The sequence below is a fragment of the Erinaceus europaeus genome, chromosome 13, assembly GCF_950295315.1.
Source record: "Erinaceus europaeus chromosome 13, mEriEur2.1, whole genome shotgun sequence".
Classification (NCBI taxonomy): Eukaryota; Metazoa; Chordata; class Mammalia; order Eulipotyphla; family Erinaceidae; genus Erinaceus; species Erinaceus europaeus.
Genome location: NC_080174.1, coordinates 11,861,525 through 11,882,124, shown reverse-complemented (window position 1 = coordinate 11,882,124; position 20,600 = coordinate 11,861,525). Strand labels below are relative to the sequence as shown.

The 20,600-nt window shown below is 41.2% G+C and overlaps 2 protein-coding genes across 2 annotated transcripts in view; one reads left to right on the top strand and one right to left on the bottom strand.

Moving 5' to 3' along the window:
- Positions 1 to 362, top strand: part of CCDC170 (coiled-coil domain containing 170) — a 90,065-nt gene extending 89,703 nt beyond the window's left edge. Inside the window, exon 16 of the mRNA XM_060205122.1 lies at positions 1 to 362. Within this exon, the coding sequence (XP_060061105.1) occupies positions 1 to 82 (82 nt within the window). The 3' untranslated portion in view covers positions 83 to 362.
- RMND1 (required for meiotic nuclear division 1 homolog) overlaps positions 1 to 20,600 on the bottom strand; it is a 630,052-nt gene that overhangs the window by 164,614 nt on the left and 444,838 nt on the right. The window lies entirely within an intron of this gene.

The window sequence follows — 20,600 nt, the reverse complement described above, 5'->3', positions numbered from 1 at the left end:
TTTTGTCCCCTGTGCCTGTCTCAAGGATGCCACCATTGGTCGGGAAAGGCACTCCGAGGGCCACTTGAAACTTCTAAACTGAACACCATAGTCTCTCTGGAGGAAGACAACTCTAAGAGATAGGATACACCTGTCTAGTTCACAAAAGTCCCCAATCTTTGAAATTGAAACAGTGTATGAATATGTATACTTTGATGATGAACAATTGGGAATACATCATTGGTTTAAAAAAAAAAAAAGGAAGCTCTAGGGTCTGGGTGGTGGCTCACCTGGTTGATCATACACGTTATATTGTACAGGGACCTGGCTTCAAGCCCCTGTCTCCCTCTGCAACGGGGAAGCATTAAAAATGGTGGACCAGTGCTGCCTCTCTCTTTCCTTTAATTTTTCATTTATTGCATAGAGACAGCCAGAAATTGAGAAAGAAAGGCTTGATAGAGACAGAGACACCTGCAACACTGCTTCACCACTCGAGAAGCTTTCCCCCCTGCAAGTGGAAACTGGGAGCTTTAACCTGAGTCCTTGAGCACTGTAACATGTGCGCTCAACCAGGTGCACCACCACCCCACCCTTATATCTCTGTCTCTGTCTATCTCTTAATCTCCACTTTCTCCCTTCCCTCTCAATTCCTCTCTGTTTCTATCCAAAATAAATAATATATTAAAAAAATTTCTCCCAGTTGGAGCCCCCGGCTCTCCACCTGCAGGGGAGTCACTTCACAGGCAGTGAAGCAGGTCTACAGGTGTCTATCTTTCTCTCCCCCCTCTGTCTTCCCCTCCTCTCTCCATTTCTCTCTGTGCTGTCCAACAACAACAATAAAACATTTAAAAAAAAGGGCAACAAAAGAGAATAAAAAAAACTCAAAGTTGTGAATTGTAGGTAAACATTTGGCATTAAAAACACTTGTTATTCCATTTACTAGTGCTTTGGGATCCAGAAGAATTCACTGGCTTCCATAACTAGAATGGAAAGCGGCAGTAGGGAATTGACATTTATGGGGGATTTATAACACTTCCAGCCTTTTACTACCTCCCTCAATGCTCATAATAACAGGGCAGAGAGAAGTCAACGTTCTCTCTCTGAGCCTCATAGAGAGTGTTAACTACCTAAGATGGAAGTTGACTAGTGAGAGAAAGAGAATATCTATGGCGTTTGCTGTGTAATGGAGACTCTTGCGTTCTCTGCTCCACCACAGCCCAGCCAGTATCTCCCGATCCCTGAGTTTTGGGTGGAAATTGCCTGCAGAGCTGAGGAAGAAACATTCAAGCAATCAGGAACTGAAGCCCCTCGAGTGAGTGAGATTCATCAGCTTAACTTCTATGATTTTTTTTTTTTTTTTGCCTTCAGGGTTCTCGCTGGGGTTTGGTGCCTGCACTACGAATCCACTGCTCCTGTTGCCATTTTTTCTATATTTTTAGGATAAGACATAGAAATTGGGGGTCAGGTGGTAGCGCAGCGGGTTAAACGCACGTGGCACAGAGCACAAGGACCGGTGTAAGGATCCTGGATTGAGGCCCTAGCTCCCAACCTGTAGGGGAGTAGCTTCACTGGCAGTGAAGCAGGTCTGCAAGTGTCTATCTTTTTCTCTCCCTCTGTGTCTTCCCATCCTCTCTCCATTTCTCTCTGTCCTATCCAACAACAATAATAACAACAACGAGGGCAACAGGGGGAAGAAATGACCTCCAGTAGCAGTGGATTCATGGTGCAGGCACTGAGCCCCAGCAGTAACCCTGGAGGCAAAAAAAAAAAAAAAAAAGAGAAATTGAGAGAGGAGGGAAAGATAGAGAGGGGGAGAGAAAGACAGACACCTGCAGACCTGCTTTATGGCTTGTGAAGCGACTCCCCTGTAGGTGGGGAGCCAGGGATCCTTTCCTTCATACTACCTACGCTTAACCCAGTGAGCCACCACGCGACCCCCCCCCCCCCATGATTTCTTTAAAGAGAAATGTACCTGAAGCTGGAGATAGATAGTATATTGGGAACAGTTTATGTCTTGCTATGCATGTGGTTCAGGTATGAACCCAGTTACCACATGGGGCTGCCGAGGCACTGGAGGAAGCTCTGGAGCTGTGGTATCTCCTTCCCTAGATATCTGAATGAAAATGTGGTCTGGGAGGAGTGAAATCATACACGTGGAGGCACCAGTTCTGTAGAATACAAGGAAAAAAGCACCCATGAATTTAATAGAATATATATAGATCAGCCTGAGGCCCTGAAAGAACTTTGTTTTCAGTTTTGCTACCAGATTGTATCTGGTGGCCATTTTGAATATTTGAACAGATTTGCCTCCAGTACTTTTAAAAGTCAAATCTTTAATGGGAGACTGGTAAAATGAAGAGATTCTATGCAGATTTATAATCTACTTACCATTATGACAAATGCATTGGTAACAGGTACCTTCGCAGGGTGAGGACTTAGCTATGAACTGCTACCACACCCTCTCTCCCTCTGAAGGTTATATTTCAGATATATATATATATATATATTTTAAATATTTTACTTTATTTATTTATTCCCTTTTGTTGCCCTTGTTTTATTGTTGTAGTTATTATTGTTGTTGTCGTTGTTGGATAGGACAGAGAGAAATGGAGAGAGGAGGGGAAGACAGAGAGGAGGAGAGAAAGATAGACACCTGCAGACTTGCTTCACCGCCTGTGAAGCGACTCCCCTGCAGGTGGGGAGCCGGGGTTTGAACCGGGATCCTTATGCCGGTCCTTGTGCTTTGCGCCACCTGCGCTTAACCCGCTGCGCTACAGCCCGACTCCCTTCAGATATTTTTAATTAAGAAACTATCTTTCAAATTTTACTGAGAAATAAATGGTACTTTCCCAGATCTTGTTACTTCCACCTGAAAAAAAAAATATTGTCCCTGTGAAATGCCTTAGTGTCTAGTTAAGGGAGAGGAAGAAACTATGCTGTGCATAAACATTCAGAGAGAAGGAAGACTGGGGGGAGTATAGCTCAGTGGTAGAGCATTTGACTACACAGAGAAGGAAGATTCTAGAAGAAAGGGATTGAGTTTGATACCTCCAGGTTGGAGAGTAGACCACACAGTGGAAGTTACCAGGGATCTCCACTGAGGTCGAGTCCTCTTTGCCTGCTTTTCTCTTTGGTGCCCATGAACAGAATGAAGCAGCATCTTGAAACTGAGTGAACGTGCCTGCACAGCCCTGACTGGGCTCATGGCTCACAAGCCTGGCTTGAACTTGGTAGGAGAGGCAGCCTTTTGTCTAACCAAGAGAATCCCTACAGTCTCTGGAACTCCCTTCAAGACTACAGAGGAGTTACGGTCACTGGCTCCACACTACTTTGAGTCATGTCACCAGCAGGGTTTCTGGGAAAGGAAATGGTTGATTGAACCTGGGATCGGGTGGTGGCGCACCTGGTTGAGCTCACGTTATAGTGCAAAAGAACCCAGGTTCGGGCCCCCTGATCCTCACCTGCAGGGGGAAAGCTTTGCGCATGGTGAAGCAGGGCTGCAAGGTCTCTCTGACTTTCCCTCTCTATCACACCTTTCCCTCTCGATTTCTGTCTGTCTCTATCCAATAAATAAATAAAGATAATAACAAATTTAAAAAGACAAATAGCCCTTTGAAACCCTGATTTTAATTATTTTGGGTAGATACTAAAAGGTAGAGGTTTTGAGTCACATTGTTATTCTACTTCTAATTAAAAAAAAATTTATTCCTTTTTGTTGCCCTTGTTGTTTTATTGTTGTAATAATTGTTGTTGTTGTTGTTGATGTGGTCGTTGTGGGATAGAACAGAGAGAAATGGAGAGAGGAGGGGAAGACAGAGATGGGGAGAGAAAGATAGACACTTGCAGACCTGCTTCACCACTTATGAAGTGAGTCCCCTGCAGGTGGCAAGCCCGGGGCTCTTTATGTCTGTCCTTGTGCTTTGCGCCATATGCGCTCAACCCGTTGCGCTACTGCCCAACTCCCTCTACTTCTAATTTTCTATGGAGCCTCCATACTATTTTTCATGGTGAAATATATGCACAAAACAACACACTAGTGCTTTAATTTCTCTACACGCTTACCAACATGTGCTATGAATGTATTTTTTTCTGTTTCTTTTTCTTTATTGAGGGGATTAATGGTTTACTATCTACTGTAAATACATTTGTTGGTAAATGTGTCAACTTTCTTACTTTTCTGCATAACACTCTAACCTCCCATCTAAGTCTTTCTCCACCACCATGTTCCAGCACCTGCGCACTCCCACCCTGCCCCAGACCCCTTTACTTCGGTGCAATACACTCAGCCCAGTCCAAGTTCTGTTTTGTGTTTTCTTATTTTTCAGCTTTGATCTTTGAGTGAGATCATCATCCCATGTTCATCCTTCTCTTTCTGGCTGATCTCACTTAACATGATTCCTTCAAGCTCCATTCAATAGTATTTTTTCCAGTTGTATATCTGGATTCATTTAAGATGTTAACATTTTCTCTAGTAGTTAGTAGTTTATCTTTACTACCCAAGATTCCACTTAATTTAGCCATATATATTCATATACATCTCAAACATATAGTAACCACTACTAATACATAAAAAATATTTAATATGTTTGAGTATAATCCCTACGTGTTTCCAGTAGGGAGGTTGTTCGGGATAGGAAAAATAAATTCTGACCATGTGTATATGTATAGTTATAGGCACATTCATTATTTGCCACTTGGACAAATTGAAAATCCCCTAATAATTTCTCCTCTTGTTATGATGCCAACTGGTCGTTGACTTTCTCTGTGCATTCACTCTGGACTTGGCAGGCCAGATTCACATTTTTATATTAGATTTTGTTCTCCTGAAATCTCCATGCATATTTTATGCTGCAGGATAAAATATATTTGGCCCATGTGACTTTCTAAGTAGCGTTTTCAAATATTTAACACTAATTCTCCTACCAAATGCGCTTGAGTGGTAATTGCTACTGAGGTTGTTTTTCTGGTCATTATCTGAGACATTTAAATATGTGCCACAAACATGCCAGTTAGATGAAAAAAATTTAGACCTTACCTATTAAAACGGCTGGTTTTAGAGTCTATTTTACAGATGAACAGAGAATGATTTGAGGTTAAGGAGAGGTTGTTTGTATTATCGATATTGTAATAATAATCAGGACTTAGAAACAGTCTAATTTTCACTGGAAACACCGCATGGTTACCTAACCCTTGACAGGGAAGGTTCTGTCTACCTTATGAAGGAGTAATTTTTTCTGTGTGGTTGCAAACTCTTGTAACTTCTCATCAATCACCTGGGGTCTGTCTGTGTCTCTTTTCCCAAAGAAGCCTCACACTGTTATCCCTTCCCCTTTGTATAGAAGTTGGCCCTTTTCTGCAGTCCCATCTACCTGATATACAGCTTCATCCTGCTTTCTGTGGTGATCATGTGGCACACTCTTGTCTAAACTTCCTAATTAAAATGGTTACGAAAGAAAATGTTCATTGGTATCTTCTTTTTTTAAAAAAATCTTTTTGGGGGTCAGGCGGTAGTGCAGTGGGTTAAGCACATGCGGCACAAAGCACAAGGACCAGTGTAAGGATCCCAGTTCGAGCCCCCGACTCCCCACCTGCAGGGGAGTTGCTTCACAGGTGCTGAAGCAGGTCTGCAGGTGTCTGTCTTTCTCTCCCCCTCTCTGTCTTCCCCTCTTCTCTCCATTTCTCTCTGTCCTATCTAACAATGACAACATCATCAACAACAATAATAACTACAATAATAAAAAAAAACAAGGGCAACAAAAGGAAAAAAAAACTTTTTATTATCTTTATTTATTTATTGGATAGAAACAGCCAGAAATCAAGAGGGTAGGAGGAGACAGAGTGGGAGAGAGACCTGCAGCATTGCTTCACCACTTGCAAAGCTTTCTCCCTGCAGGTGGGGACTGGGGGCTTGAACCCGGGTCCTTGTGCATTGGAACATGTGCATTCAACCAGGTGTGCCACCACCCAGCCTCCATTGGTATCTTCTTCACCTTTATTAAGCACTGTCTTCATCTAAAGTGACTTTAACGCACTTAAGGCAAATCCATGCGACACTGGTTCTGTTTCAGGAGAGACTTAGAGGCTCTCATTTGAAAGAATAGAGGTGGACTCGCCTTAGTGTGGCAGGGTCCTGGAATTTAAAACTATTTTCTGAGCTATTTTTGCTTCTCGCACTTTCATCTCTGCTTTATTTGTTCGTCTTTGCATGTGGGTCTCAGTTTTTCCTTCTGCAGATGGAGTTCCTCCATGCTGCCAGGAAACATGGCCAGAAGTACTTGGTCTTTATAACCCACAATCCGTGAAAAAGAAGTGCTTTCCTTCCAATGCCTCTCTCTTTCTTTTTTCTCTTTTCTTTTCTCCTCCTCTCCCTCCTCCTTCTCCTTCTTCTATATCAGAGCACTGCTCTGCTCAGGCTTATGGTGGGGCCAGGGATTGTACCTAGGACTTTAGAGCCTCAGGCATGAGTGTCTCTTTGCATAATCATTATACTATCTCTCCACCCTTTCTCCCTCCAATGTCTATGGAAAGAACCTCAGAGAAAAGGCAGCTTCTCTTTTCCTGGTCTTGTACCATCCTTGAGCCAAGAAAGATAGTCTGGGGATTAACTCACCTGTCTGCATCTCATACCACCCCCTGCATTGAGGTGGGTTGACTCTTTAAATTGGCACCATATATAATGACAGACAGAGGGGCAGTTTCCCAAAGGAAGAAAGCTAAACAGACATATAAAACAACCTATGTATAATATCAAACCCAAAGCCATTTAATAACCTTGAACATCTCCATATTTGAAATATACATTTGTGGAGGGAGACAGAGAGATAGAGATAGAGACGGGGGGGGGGAGAGAGGGAGAATGTGTGTTTGCAAGAGAGATCAGAATGGCATGCCACCATTTTATTCTGTGTTGTAGATCAAACACAGGGTTTTGGGAACACAAGACATGGGTTCTACTGCTTGGCTTCTGAAACCTTAAATTAAAATCTCCTTAGCCTCTTCCCATCCCAAACCTCTATGTATGGCTTTCAAATAGTTGTTCTTTGAGACTTTAGTTGTTAGTTGTTCTTTGAGATTGTTAGTTGTTAGTTCTTTGAGATTGAATAGTTGTTCTTGGATCTCCCGACTAGACTTACCAACCATCAGCCCATCAGGAATCCGTCTAGTCTTCAACTAGTCTGTTCTTAACATCCTGCCCCCTTTTGTTTCCCTCCCCTTTCCTTCTGTCTTCAGCTTGGAATTAAGCCCACTGCCAGTGTCTCTACAGTTTTTCCTGACCCACTGAATGAGATTGAAGGAAATCATATAGAATTGCTGCTAAGACACATGTCAAATTCATCTTGCTTGAGCAACTACTCATCCCCTCATTGTTTTTCCTGGTTGGTTCTTACTCCCATTTCTAAAATGGCTATTGCAAATATCCTTTCTTCTCTCAAGACTTTCAGTATTATCTGTGCTGTGAGCCAATAACCTCAACTTCTATTTTACCAAGAAAATAGAAACCATTACAGGAAATGCCTTCAATATCAGACCCTAATATTGCTGAATGTGAGTCCACATCCATCTTTATCTCCTTCTCTCTTCCTGTCTCAGGTGATTTCCTCACCCAGTCACTTGTTTCCTCAACAACACAGTCCTATCTGTTCTCTCTCTCTCTCTTTCTCCTCTCCTTCTCAAATGTTTTCAGCTCCACCTTCCTTTCATCAACATTTAAATATACTAATCTCTCTAATCTTAATAAAGAATCACTCCTTCTACCCCATAATTTGGAACCTTGTGTTTACCTTCATACTTAAGCACAAGGTCTCTCTGATCTTACCTTCCATTCATGTCCTTATCCATGGCAACTTGGTTTCTGGCCCCACTTACCTAGATTTCACATTTTTGTTAGCACACCTCAACTGCTTTTAAAGTGCTTATTCTACTTAATCTTTCTGTAACTTTAATACACTTGACCATTTCCTTCTTGAAACATTCTCTTTCACATGCTTCTGTGATGTGACATTCATTGTTTTCTCCCCCACACCTCCAGCATTTTTTGGATGCTTGAGTTAGATTATTTAAATGTTACAAGAAACAAAGAGGCAAGGAGAGATTCATGGTAGGTAAAATGTGGATGCAAGTGTGCGTGGAACTCTCTCAAACAGTGCTACCTGAAAGGGTACAGGTGATTGTTTGAGGACTGATGGGGCCAAATGAGGGTCTGCTACCCAGTGTCACATCACACAAAACTTTCACAAAGGCTTTTCCATGCAGGGGGAAATTTGCTTTATTGCCATTCAAACCCACAGAGTCCACAAAATATTAACTCAGATTAACTGCTGGCCTTCTAAGACCTGTCAGCTACCTTCTATACAAGTGGAAGTGGAGAAGAGCAGGAAAGTCAGCAACTGAGTTTGAGGGCAATGGAAGAAGAAATTTTGGGGGCAGGAGAGATAGCATAATGGCTATGCAAACAGACTCTCAGGCCCGAGGCTCTTAAGTCCCAGGTTCAGTCCCCCGCACCACCATAAGCCAGAGCTGAGCAGTGTTCTGGTGTATCTCTCTGTGTATGTCTCTCTCTCTCTGCATCGCTCTCAAAAATAAAATAAATAAAAAATTTTAAAAAAGAAATAAGTAGTTTCTCATAAAAAACAAACGAAAAAAATTTTACCCTCCTCCTCAATTGTCCTGCCTACCATAAGTCTTTGCACTTCTAGGACCATGGTTCCTAATGGATCCTGAAGATTGTCTATTGTTTCAAAAGGGCAAAGTCAACAGGATGGTTACCTTCTAGGCTGTCCTTCTGTTTCCAGACTGAGCTTTAGTATATTCACTGCTGGAGTTAGGCTCAAGCCAATCCATCAATCTCAAGTGCTCTCACAGAACTGTATGAAACAGCCCAACCCCAATCCTTCTAGAGCTGGGCTTCACCACAATGCCAGGTGCAGCATGCAGTGTTCACTTGTTGGGTTCTCTTAGTTGTCCCATGAATACAACTTTCCTTGATGTCTTATGCGTTACAATTTCTCTCTGCCTCTGCTTCTCTGCTTTACATGACACCATCATTATCTCTCATTTTTACCTTTGGCTTTTATTGATTTTTTTATTCTGAAATTTCTCTTCTCCAGGGTTTCTTCTTTTTTTAAAAAAATTTTTATTTATAAAAAGGAAACATTGACTAAACCATAAGATAAGAGGAGTACAATTTCACACAATTCTCACCACCAGAACTCTGTATCCCGTCCCCTCTCCTGATAGTTTTCCTATTCTTTATCCCTCTGGGAGTATGGACTCAAGGTCATTATGGGATGCAGAAGGTGGAAGGTCTGGCTTGTGTAATTGCTTCTCCACATGGGCATTGACAGGTCGATCCATACTCCCAGCCTGCCTCTCTCTCTTTCCCTAGTGGGGTGCGGCTCTGGGGAAGTGGTGCTCTAGGACTCCACTAGGATCTTAATCATCTCCTTCTCTTCTGGGCTCCCTGCCTCAAAGAATGGATTGGTATCTCTTCAGAGGTGCAAGTCTAGCTTCCAAGAGGAATTTATGTTCTCCCCTTCCCTCATTTTTACTTCTGATGTATCACGGGGCCCTGTCTGTTCTTCTACCTACTTTTTCTTTCATCTGTCCATAACTATCCTTCTATTTACATACTCTCTCTTTTAAAGGTTTACTTCTTACATATGAGAGAGTTTCACATGAGACAGAGGTAAAAAGCTAGCTAGCTAGCTAGATGGAAAAGACAAGCTAGAACACCACTCTCGGATTGAACCAGGAACCTCAGGCATGCAAATCAGATACTCTACAAGTTGAGCTATTTTCCTGGTCACTTCATCTCACTATATCTTACTTAGTTTCCACTTTAATGTTTTGAGTATTAGAGAACATCATTGCTCTACTGAGAGAGGGAGAAGAAAACATTTTGTAAAAAACACCTTGTGAAGTTTCTCTAGTATTTTCTCACTTTATGGCCTTGTTACTATTGATTTTTTTTTTGACTGATTAGCTTAACTACCCTTGTTTGATTAATTCATGCTTTTTAAAAAAATATGGTTTGCTTTTTCTTAGTAGATCTGTTTAGATGCCATCACTATCAATGCATTTCCCCTGTTCTCTTAAACCAGGTGTGGGTAGTTCACCTGTGACTTTTGTGGTGTTGTGTTCATAACTCTACCAGTGCTTATTTACCACAATTCCTCTGGTCAAGTTTCCTTTCATGGATGAGGAAACACTAAGATTCAGAAAAAGTGACAGTGTTAAACCACCTTGGATTCAAATATCACTCACTTCAAAGTTCAAGGTATTTACTTTTAGTCAAGATCTCTCCTGTTATATAGGCTTGTTCAATAAATGTCTGGGGCTTGACCCATTGTTGGTGCTCAGTGAGCATTTGTGGAATGTCTTGTTGATCAAGTTTATTCATAGGTATTTTATTGATTTTGTTGCAACAGTGAATGGGAGTGATTTCTGGATGTCTTCTTCAGATTTGGTGTTTGCATAAAGAAATGCCACTGATTTTTGTACATTGATTTTGTAGCCTGACAACTTGCTATATTGCCTAATAACTTCAGTAGTTTTCTGCTGGATTCTTTAGGTTTTTCTATGTATACTATCATATCATCTGCAAATAGTGAGAGCTCGACTTCTTCCCTTCTAACCTGTATTCCTTTGATTTCTTTTTCTTGCCTGATTGCTATGGCAAGAACTTCCAATACTATGTTGAAGAGTAATGGTGATAATGGTCATCCCTGTCTAGTCCCTGATCTGAGGGGGAATGCTTTCAGCTTCTGTCCATTGAGTATGATATTGGCTGTAGGTTTGCTATATATAGACTCCACTCTCTTGAGGAATTTCCCATCTATTTCCATTTTTGTAGTGTTTTGAGTATGAATGGGTGTTAGATTTTGTCAAAGGCGTTCTCTGCATCTATTGAGATAATCATATGGTTTTTGGTTTTGCTTTTATTGATGCGGTGAATGACATTGATTGACTTATGTATGTTGAACCAGCCTTGCATTCCTGGGATAAATCCCACTTGGTTGTGATGAACAATCTTTTTTGATATACTGCTGTATCTGGTTGGCCAGGATCTTGTTTAATATTTTGGCATCTATGTTCATCAGAGATATTGGTCTGTAGTTTTCCTTTTTTGTTGTGTCCCTATCTGCTTTTGCTATAAGGGTTATGCTGGCTTCATAGAAGGTGGGAGGGAGTGTTGCTGTTTCTTCTTGTGGAAGAGCTTTAGAAGTATAGGTATTAACTGTTTCCTGGAGGTTTTGTAGAATTCATTTGTGAAGCCATCTGGTTCAGGACTTTTGTTGTTGGGGAGATTCTTAATAACTGTTTCTATTTCTTTGTCTGTGATTGGTACATTTAGATTTTGTAGTTCTTCTTGGTTCAGTTTAGGAAGGGCATATGTTTCTAGGAATTCTTCCATTTATTCCAGATTCTCTAGCTTAGTGGCATATAGTTCTTCATAGAAGTTTTGCATGATTTTCTGGATTTCTGTGGTGTCAGTTGTAATATCTCCTCTATCGTTTACAATTCTAATTAATTTGGGTCTTCTCCCTTTTTTTTTTTTTTAGTGAGTCTGGCTAGGGGTTTGTCAATCTTGTTTAATTTTTCAAAGAACGAACATTTGGCTTTATTGATCTTTTATATGTTTCTCTTATTTTCAATGTTTATTTCTGCTCTAATTTTAGTGATTTCTATCCTCCTGGTTGCTTTAGGGTTCCTTTCTTCCTCTTCCTCTAAGTCTTTAAGGTGTGCAGTAAGGTTGTTTATTTGATCTTTTTCTTGTTCTCTAATATGTGATTGTATGGCTATGAGTTTCCCTCTCAGTACTGCTTTAGCTGTGTCCCAAATATTTTGATAGCTTGTGTCTTCATTTTTGTTTGTTTCCAGGAACATTTGAATTTCTTGCTTGAGTGACTCTCTGACCCAGTGGTTCTTAAGCAGCATGTTGTTTAGTTTCCAAATTCTGTGACTTTTAGTAATTTTCTATTTGTTGTTGAATGTTAGCTTTACTCCACTGTGGGATACTTGGGATGATTTCAATGCTCTTGAATTTGTTGATACTGTCTTTGTGGCCTACCATGTGGTCTATCCTTGAGGATGTGCTGTGTGGATTTGAAAAGAATGTGTATTCCAGTTTTTTGGGCTGAAGAACTGAAAATGTCCAGGAGGTCTAGTCTGTCTATCTCTTCATTTAATTATCTTGTTTCTTTGATGATTCTCTGCTTCATTGATCTGTCTAAGTGTGAGAGTGGGCTGTTAAAGTCTCCCACTATTATTGTATTATTATTGATGTATTTTTGTAGTTCTTTCAGGAGGTGTTTGATGTATCTAGATGGTCCCTCACTGGGTGCATAGATGTTAATAATTGTTAAATCTTCTTGGTTGATTGAGCCTCTAATCATTAAGTAATGACCTTGCCTATCTTTTATTACTTTATTTAATTTAAAGTCTATTATGTCAGAGATGAGCATGGCTGTTCCTGCCTTTTTTTGTGTGGTCCATTAGCCTGTATGATAGTTTTACATTTTTTCACTTTAAGCCAGTGTTTGTCTTGTTGGGTCAGATGGGATTCTTGCAAGCATCAGGTGGGTGAGTTTAAGCCATTGATGTTTATTGATATTATGGATTTAATGTATTGTAGTGCCATTATTTAACAATTTTTTATTTGCTCTGATATATGACAACCTTGTAAAGACTTGCTCTTGAGTGAAGTAGCTATCCTGCTGACCTCAGACTGGTCCTCAAGGGAGTTTACACCTTGTGATTGGTCAATACCACCACAGTTACAGTTTCTTTTTCTACCCAGTTCTGTAATCTTATCTCCTTACACAGCTCTAAGTATGCTGTTCAACCTCGGCCCTCATTCAAGTTCCTACTTCAGAGTCTTCTCAAGAAATTCAGCTCCAGACAGATCCTCTTGTTGTGAAGATGCCAAGTCATTTGGATATTTTTTCAGCAGCTTCATTTGTAATCAGTCAATCTCTCAACAAATACTAATTTGTCACTTGGTGGTATAAGTCCATAAAAGCCAGAACAGAACCAAAACTATACATATCTTGCAAATTCAGCTTTCTGCTTCTTTTCAGAATTGTCTATTGTGATTCATCACTGGGCTCCAGTATAATGTTGAATACCAAGAATAGATTTAATTTTGCTTTTACCCCACACTTCCCATCAGAGTGGGTAATGTACAGAGTACGCAGTACTCCAAGTAGCTTCAAGAAAGGATTTGTCATAGGGTGTTAAGTGGTTACGGAATCATGAGAAACAAAGAAAGACTTAAGCTTGAGCTTTCCATGAAAATTTCTACAGATAAGCCACAGCACTTAATCAACCACAGAGCTACTATTGTGGCTACAATCAGAAAGCCAGTGGGTCCAGAATTTCATCAAAAATACCAACATCTAGAAGCCACTTCTTTTTTTCAATATTTATTTATTTATTTTTCTCTTTTGTTGCCCCCTTTTTATTGTTGTAGTTATTATTGTTATTGATGTCGTCGTTAGATAGGACAGAGAGAAATGGAGAGGGGAGGGGAAGAGAAAGACAGACACCTGCTTCTCCGCCTGTGAAGCGGCTCCCCTGCAGGTGGGGAGCTGGGGTCTCAAACCAGGAATCTTATGCCGGTCCGGTCCTTGCGCTTCACACCACGTGGGCTTAACCCAGTGCACTACTGCCCAACTCCCTGGAAGCCACCTCTTAACCTGCTCCCTGATGCTGCTGTATGGAATAAGAAATGGATGCCTTGTGTCTTGTCTTTCAGTATCCAGGGATTGAGTAGTGTACACTGTGTACTGTGCTAGTGATCCCAAAGGGTCCAAAGTTCCCTCTCCATGCTGGTCAACAGAACATCCATGGTGGTAGAGGCATGACTACCACCAACTTCCAGATTCCACACATGGGCAGTTAACTTGGCCAAACACAAACCATATCAGTATCTTTGTCTTAAGGGGTTCTGGGAAAACTCTGCAAACTTTTCAACATACCTATGACGATTTCACTCACCTCACACATATACATAGTCATATTTTTGTCTATTGGCAATAAGAGGTTTTTATTTAAATTTATTTATTTATTTCCTTTTGTTGCCATTGTTGCTTTACTGTTGTAATTATTATTGTTGTCTTTCTTCGTTGTTGGATAGGACAGAGAGAAATGGAGAGAGGAGGGGAAGACAGAGAGGAGAAGAGAAAGACACCTGCAGACCTACTTCACCGCTTGTGAAGCGACTCCCCTGCAGGTGCGGAGCTGGGGCTCTGACCGGGATCCTTCTGCTGGGTCCTTCCACTTTGCGCCATGTGCGCTTAAGCCGCTGCGCTACCGCCCAATTCCCACAATAAGAGTTTTAAAGGACAATGTAATGACTTCAAAGCCTGTGTCTGTTCTGCACTTCTTTTTCTTTTCTTTCTTCTTCTTCTTTTATTTTAAATATTTTTATATTTATTCATTTCCTTTTGTTGCCCTTTGTTCTGCACTTCTATGATGCTTTCCGGTCGTGGATTCCATTGAAAAATGTTAGTCTCCACCCTGTAAGTTGATTGCTGTTAAACTAATGTATGGTAACTGGAAGTTAGGGAAAATAATAATAATAATGCTGCAGGATAAGAAGGGCGAGTGGAAACTGAGTGCCAATTCATAACAGCCACTTTACTATGCCACTCCCTCCTCTGGCCCCAATTTAACAAAAAGAGATTACTGGCTGTTCAGAGAAAGGACTTAGACAATGATTATGCAGAGAACTGAGAATAATGAGTTCGAATCCTTGCAACAACTACTTCAGTGGTTGTTTTAATTTTTTTTTTTTTTTAGGATGGAGAGGAGAGAAGGCAAAAACACTGCCTCACTAGCCATGGAGTTCTATCTCTTTAGTTTTCATTTTTTGAAATTTTTTGCTGTTCTCATGTCATGCTGGGAATTGAACTTGTGACTCGCACAGGTGAGGCAGGTGATCTACCCTTGAGCCACTTACCTCCCTGTCTCCCTGAAGCTTCTCTGTCTGTGAGAACATAGCAAATTTTTAGAAAACTAGTGATTGCTATCTTGAATTTTTTTTTTTTTTTTTAGTGGAAGGTGGATTCATCTCACAAGGATTAAGTTTACTTGGTGGTAAAACACCTGAGACTCAACTGTTGCAAGCCTAAGCATTATCAGCTGGCTTGAGTTAAGTTCTTGATTATGTCTGTAGGTGTCAAATTGAATGATTCATTCTAAGAGCACCGTGGCATGTGTTGATTGTGGAGTGCATAATTATTTCACTTGCCCCGTGTTTGGGACGTGATCGTTAATTTCACTGTTAAAATTTGTAAAGGATTTAATCCCTTCACATAGAGCTTTTAAGTAAAAGCTCATACTTGCCAATCAATGACTGAGTCTTTCCATTAGAACTTAATTTCAATACAGAGTGGCTTGAAGGTATTTTTTTTTTAAAGGGAAATTCCCAGGGAGAAGGCAGGACAAGTAAACACCTAACAAACATTTTCGTCTGTGTCAAACAGTGTACCAAGCCTTTCACATACAATAACCCAGATAATCCTCCCAACAGCTTTAAGAGGAGGAATTATGTACCTCTCTCTCTTTACAGAGGAAGAGATAAAGGGGTGAAAACCATCAGCAGGGTCTTACACAGGTGGTTAAAGTAGCCAGCGGGAGGATGGAGTTTGTACTCTTGGTCCTGGCAGATGCTCGGATCCTGTTTTTCTGATGGTTCCTGAATGTCTCAGTTGCTTTCATTTGCTCACAGTGAGTATAAGTGTAAGAAAAAAAGATAATGCTCAGGACAGACTTTATTAGAAAGACTAAAATTTTCATGGTGGAGAGAGACATTGTAATGGCTACTTAAGTCACCCATTTTCTCTAAAAGCTTCTTAAACCACTCTTTACTCTATGGAGGACCTTGTGGGGATGATTTTCAAGCATGATTTTTAGTTTTATGTATTTTATGTTTTTTTCTTTCTCTTTTCTTTCTTTTTTTTTTTTCTTGCAAGGAACTGGAAGGTTTCGTGGGTGATCTACAATATTCCCCCAGGCAACCCATGTTATAAACTTAACACAACAGTCTGTTTCATGGATGGAGGTTCTAGTAGTGTATGGTCATGGTCATAGCAAAGTGAGGAGAGAAAAGTCTGTAAAACACATGAAAAAAAAATCAAGACGTGTTTATATTCAACTCAATATTTGTTTTTTTGAGCCTTTTCTTTCTTCAGTGAAAAGAAAAATCACACAGGCACATAAAAACAATAGATTGAAACGAGGACACTTCACTGTGATTCTTCACCCATGCAAGTGGATTTTATTCATCTCAGTATAGAGATTGAGTGGATGGGCAGATTATAGGATAGTTAATATTTGGCGTTAGGAGATGTGGCTTGCATACTTTTGAGAACCCCCTTGGCTTTTTTCTTCTGGTGCACTCAGGTAGCTTCCTTAAAGCTTTTTCTTTGATTGTTTCTTATTTATAAGCTAATGATAGTCAACTTGGATCTGTGAGAGTCCTTAGAAAGTCCTCCATAGAGGTGATGGAAGGGGTTGCTAGGAGAAGCAGATTCCAGTGAAGTCCTGAAAGTACTTAATCTTGATAATAATGGTTGCTTTGCTGTTTAATTATGTACCAGAGCCTGCAGTTGAGCTCTTTGTGAACTTTTATCTAATTTAATACCACTCTAAACGCTCCAAGGCAGACACTGTTATTAGCCTCATTTTAAAACTGCAGAAGCAGAGTCTGAGGGAGCGTAAGCGACTGGTATCAGAGGGCAGCGCTGGGTGGTCTAACCAGTGCTAATCCTCCTGTGTTCTTCTATTTCTCCTTGGGAGGAACCCATGGTCAGGCCTTCAATGTGGGTGCCTGGTAGGGTGATGCTCTGTCCTAAGTGACAGTGGGAGGTGTACCTGCGCGTATGTCTGTAATGTGAAGTGTGGCTCTCCAATGTGCTACCTCTCACCTGCCTGGAGAGGTTTCACATATGACCCAAATGGCTTACAGTTAATGAGAATCTTCTTTTATGGGAGGAAACCCACACTGAAGCTGTGTAGGCATATAATTCAGAGGAAGGAGAATGAACCACTGACAAAGGTTTTGGGAGATTTGCATGATGGCGAGCAGGACTTGGATCTGGCTCCTTCCTGGTTGTATTTGCTTATGGGAGGGGAAGGCATCTTCCCCAGGCAGTGTTTCAAGAGGCTTTTGTGGAAATCCAGAGAAGACTTCTGCAGCAAGGTGCTATGTCTAAAAGGTGGCGCAGATGGGTTTAACTCAGCCTCTGTTTCTACAGTTCTTGGAATGTGCTCTGATTTCATTTTAAGTGGGGGCCTGTTGATAGTCTTTTATCTACACTTGCAAATCTGTTTATCAGTATCTTTGTAAATCACTGACTGGTTGCTTCTAAGTTGATAACTTAATTTTATATATAAATAGTGCCTACCTTTTCATCAGTCAGGATCATTACAATGCCAAAACTCGTTATCACCTTAATCCGGCCGGATCATGACAAACTTCTCTCTCCATACATATATGTTATCTTTATATATGATAATGTATTAACTGGTGACTTAGAAGTCTTTATGAGTTGGATAGGGAAGATATCTTGTCAACAGAAAACCTATATCATCTTGATCTAGGAGGATCATTACAATCTCTCTCTGTTTCTCTCTCTCTTTCTCTTCCCCCATACATTTATGCTTTTTTTTTTCCCCTCTAGGGTTATCGCTGGGGTTTGGTGCCTGCACTGTGAATCCACTGCTCCTGGAGGCTATTTTTTCCCTTTTGTTGCTCTTGTTTGTCATTATTGTTATTGTTGCTATTGCTGTTGTTGTTGTTGGATAGGACAGAGAGAAATCGAGAGAGGAGGGAAGACAGAGAAGGGGAGAGAAAGACAGACACCAGCAGACTCACTTCATAGCTTGTGAAGCAATCTCCCTGCAGATGGGGAGCCGGGGGCTCAAACCAGGATCTTTATGCCAGTCCTTGTGCTTCACACTATGTCCACTTAACCCACTGTGCTACTGCCTGGGCCCCTATATTTATGCTATTTTATGAAATCCTTTCTTACTCTGCAGTGACCCTGGGTTTAACTATGTGACTGCTTTGGACAGTGGGGCATCAAGGTGTTACAGAAGCAAAGTGTGATGTGATATGTAGAGAAATAGATAGATAGATAGATAGATAGATGATAGATAGGTAGGTAGCTAGATAGATATCAGAGCACTGCTCAGCTCTCACCTACAGTGGTGCTGGGCATTAGACCTGAAACCTCAGAGCCTCAGGCATGAGAGTATTTTGCAGAACCATTAAAAAAATTCCCCATTTATTGGGGGATTAATGTTTTGTGGTTGCCAGTAAACACAATAGTTTGTACATGCATACCATTTCTCAGTTTTCCACATAATGATAGAACCCCCACTAGGTCCTCTGCCATCCTTTTCCAGGACCTGTACTCTTTCCCCCATCCACCCCAGAATTTTTTACTTTGGTGCCATACACCAACTCTAGCCCAGGTTCTGCAGAACCATTATGCTGTCTCCCCAGGCCTAATTTTTAAGAGGGCACTACAAGGTTAGGAAATTATCATTGAACACTGTTGCCCTTGAAGAACTGCCATTGTGTTTGAAGGGATCTGGTTATTCTGTGACTGCTGATGTGATGTGTGACTTATGCCTGCCACAGAGGGTGACTTGGCACCTGAGATAGGAATCTGCATCAGGCACACTGTGTCTCAGTAACTCAGCTTCCCTGTCCTGATGTGCTTTTGAGCCATTGCATTCAGATGAGATGAACTGAGTGCTTTGTACACTGGAGAGGATTATCAGACCTCCAGGGGAGAATTATCTTCCATCCATAGCTAGGGTAGAAAAATGAACACAATATTGAGTATCTTTGAAAGAGCTTAAATGTTTAGTGTAGTTTTTGACTTGTAGAAAAGTTAATTTGGGGTTCACAGGAAATCTCATGGAAAGGACAAAGATCCCCCACAAAGTCCCTGCTTCCATCCCAGAACAGCTTCACCCCACTAGCAAAATCTAGTGATAGAATATTGCACGTGTTGCATCATGAATACATGCACCTATTTCATCATCAATACATGCACCTGTTGCATCACCAATACACGCACCTGTTGCATCATCAGTACATGCACCTGTTTAATAATCAATGCACGTACCTGTTGCATCACCAATACACGTACCTGTTGCATCATCAGTACATGCACCTGTTTAATAATCAATGCACATACCTGTTGCATCACCAATACATGCACCTTTTGCATCATCAGTAATGCACCTGTTGCATCACCAAATACATGCACCCGTTACATCACCAATACATGCACCTGTTGCACCACCAATACATGTATCTGTTGCATCATCAGTACATGCACCGGTTGCATCACCAATATATGTATCTGTTGCATCATCAGTACATGCACTTTCCCCATAATAAGTACATGCACCTGTTGCATCACCAACACATGCACCTGTCGTATCATTAACACACACCTGTTTCATCATCACTACATGCACCTGTTGTATCACCAACACATGCACCTGTTGCATCATCAATACATGTACCTGTTGCATCACCAACACACGCACCCATTGCACCACCAATACACGCACCTGTTGAATCACCAACACATGCACCTGTTGCATCACCAACACATGCACCGGTCGTATAATTAACACACACACACGTTGCATCATCAAAACACGCACAAGTTGCATTACCAACACACGCACCTGTTGCATCACCAATACATGCACCTTTTCCATCACCAACACACACACCTGTTGCATCACCAATACATGCACCTTTTCCATCATCAATACACACACCTGTTGCATCACCAACACATGCACCTTTTCCATCATCAATACACACACCTGTTGCATCACCAACACATGCACCTGTTTCATCATCAATACATGCACCTGTCGCATCATCAATACATGCACCTGTTGCATCACCAACACATGCAGCTGTTGTATCATCAGTACATGCACCGATTGCAGCACCAATACACACACCTGTTGCATCATCAGTACACGCACCTTTTGCACCATCAATACATGCACCTTTTGCATCACCAATACTCACACCCGTTGCATCATCAATACATGCACCTGTGCATCACCAATACACGCACCTGTTGCATCACCAATACATGTACCTGTTGCATCATCAGTACATGCACCTTTTCCATAATCAATACACGCACCTGTTGTATCACCAATACATGCACCTGTTTCATCATCAATACACACACCTGTTGTATCACCAACACATGCACCAGTTGCATCATCAATACATGCACCTGCTGCATCACCAATACACATACCTGTTGAATCACCAATACACGCACCCATTGCATCACCAATACATGCACCTGTTGAATCACTAACATATGCATCTGTCACATCATTAACACACACACACACACACACCCCTGTTGCATCATCAACACATGCACAAGTTGCATCACCAACACACGCACCTGTTGCATCACCAACACACGCACCGGTTGCATCATCAATACATGCACCCACTGCATCACCAACACATGCACCTGTTTCACCATCAATACATGCACCTGTTGCATCACCAATACATGCACCTGTTTCATCATCAATACATGCACCCG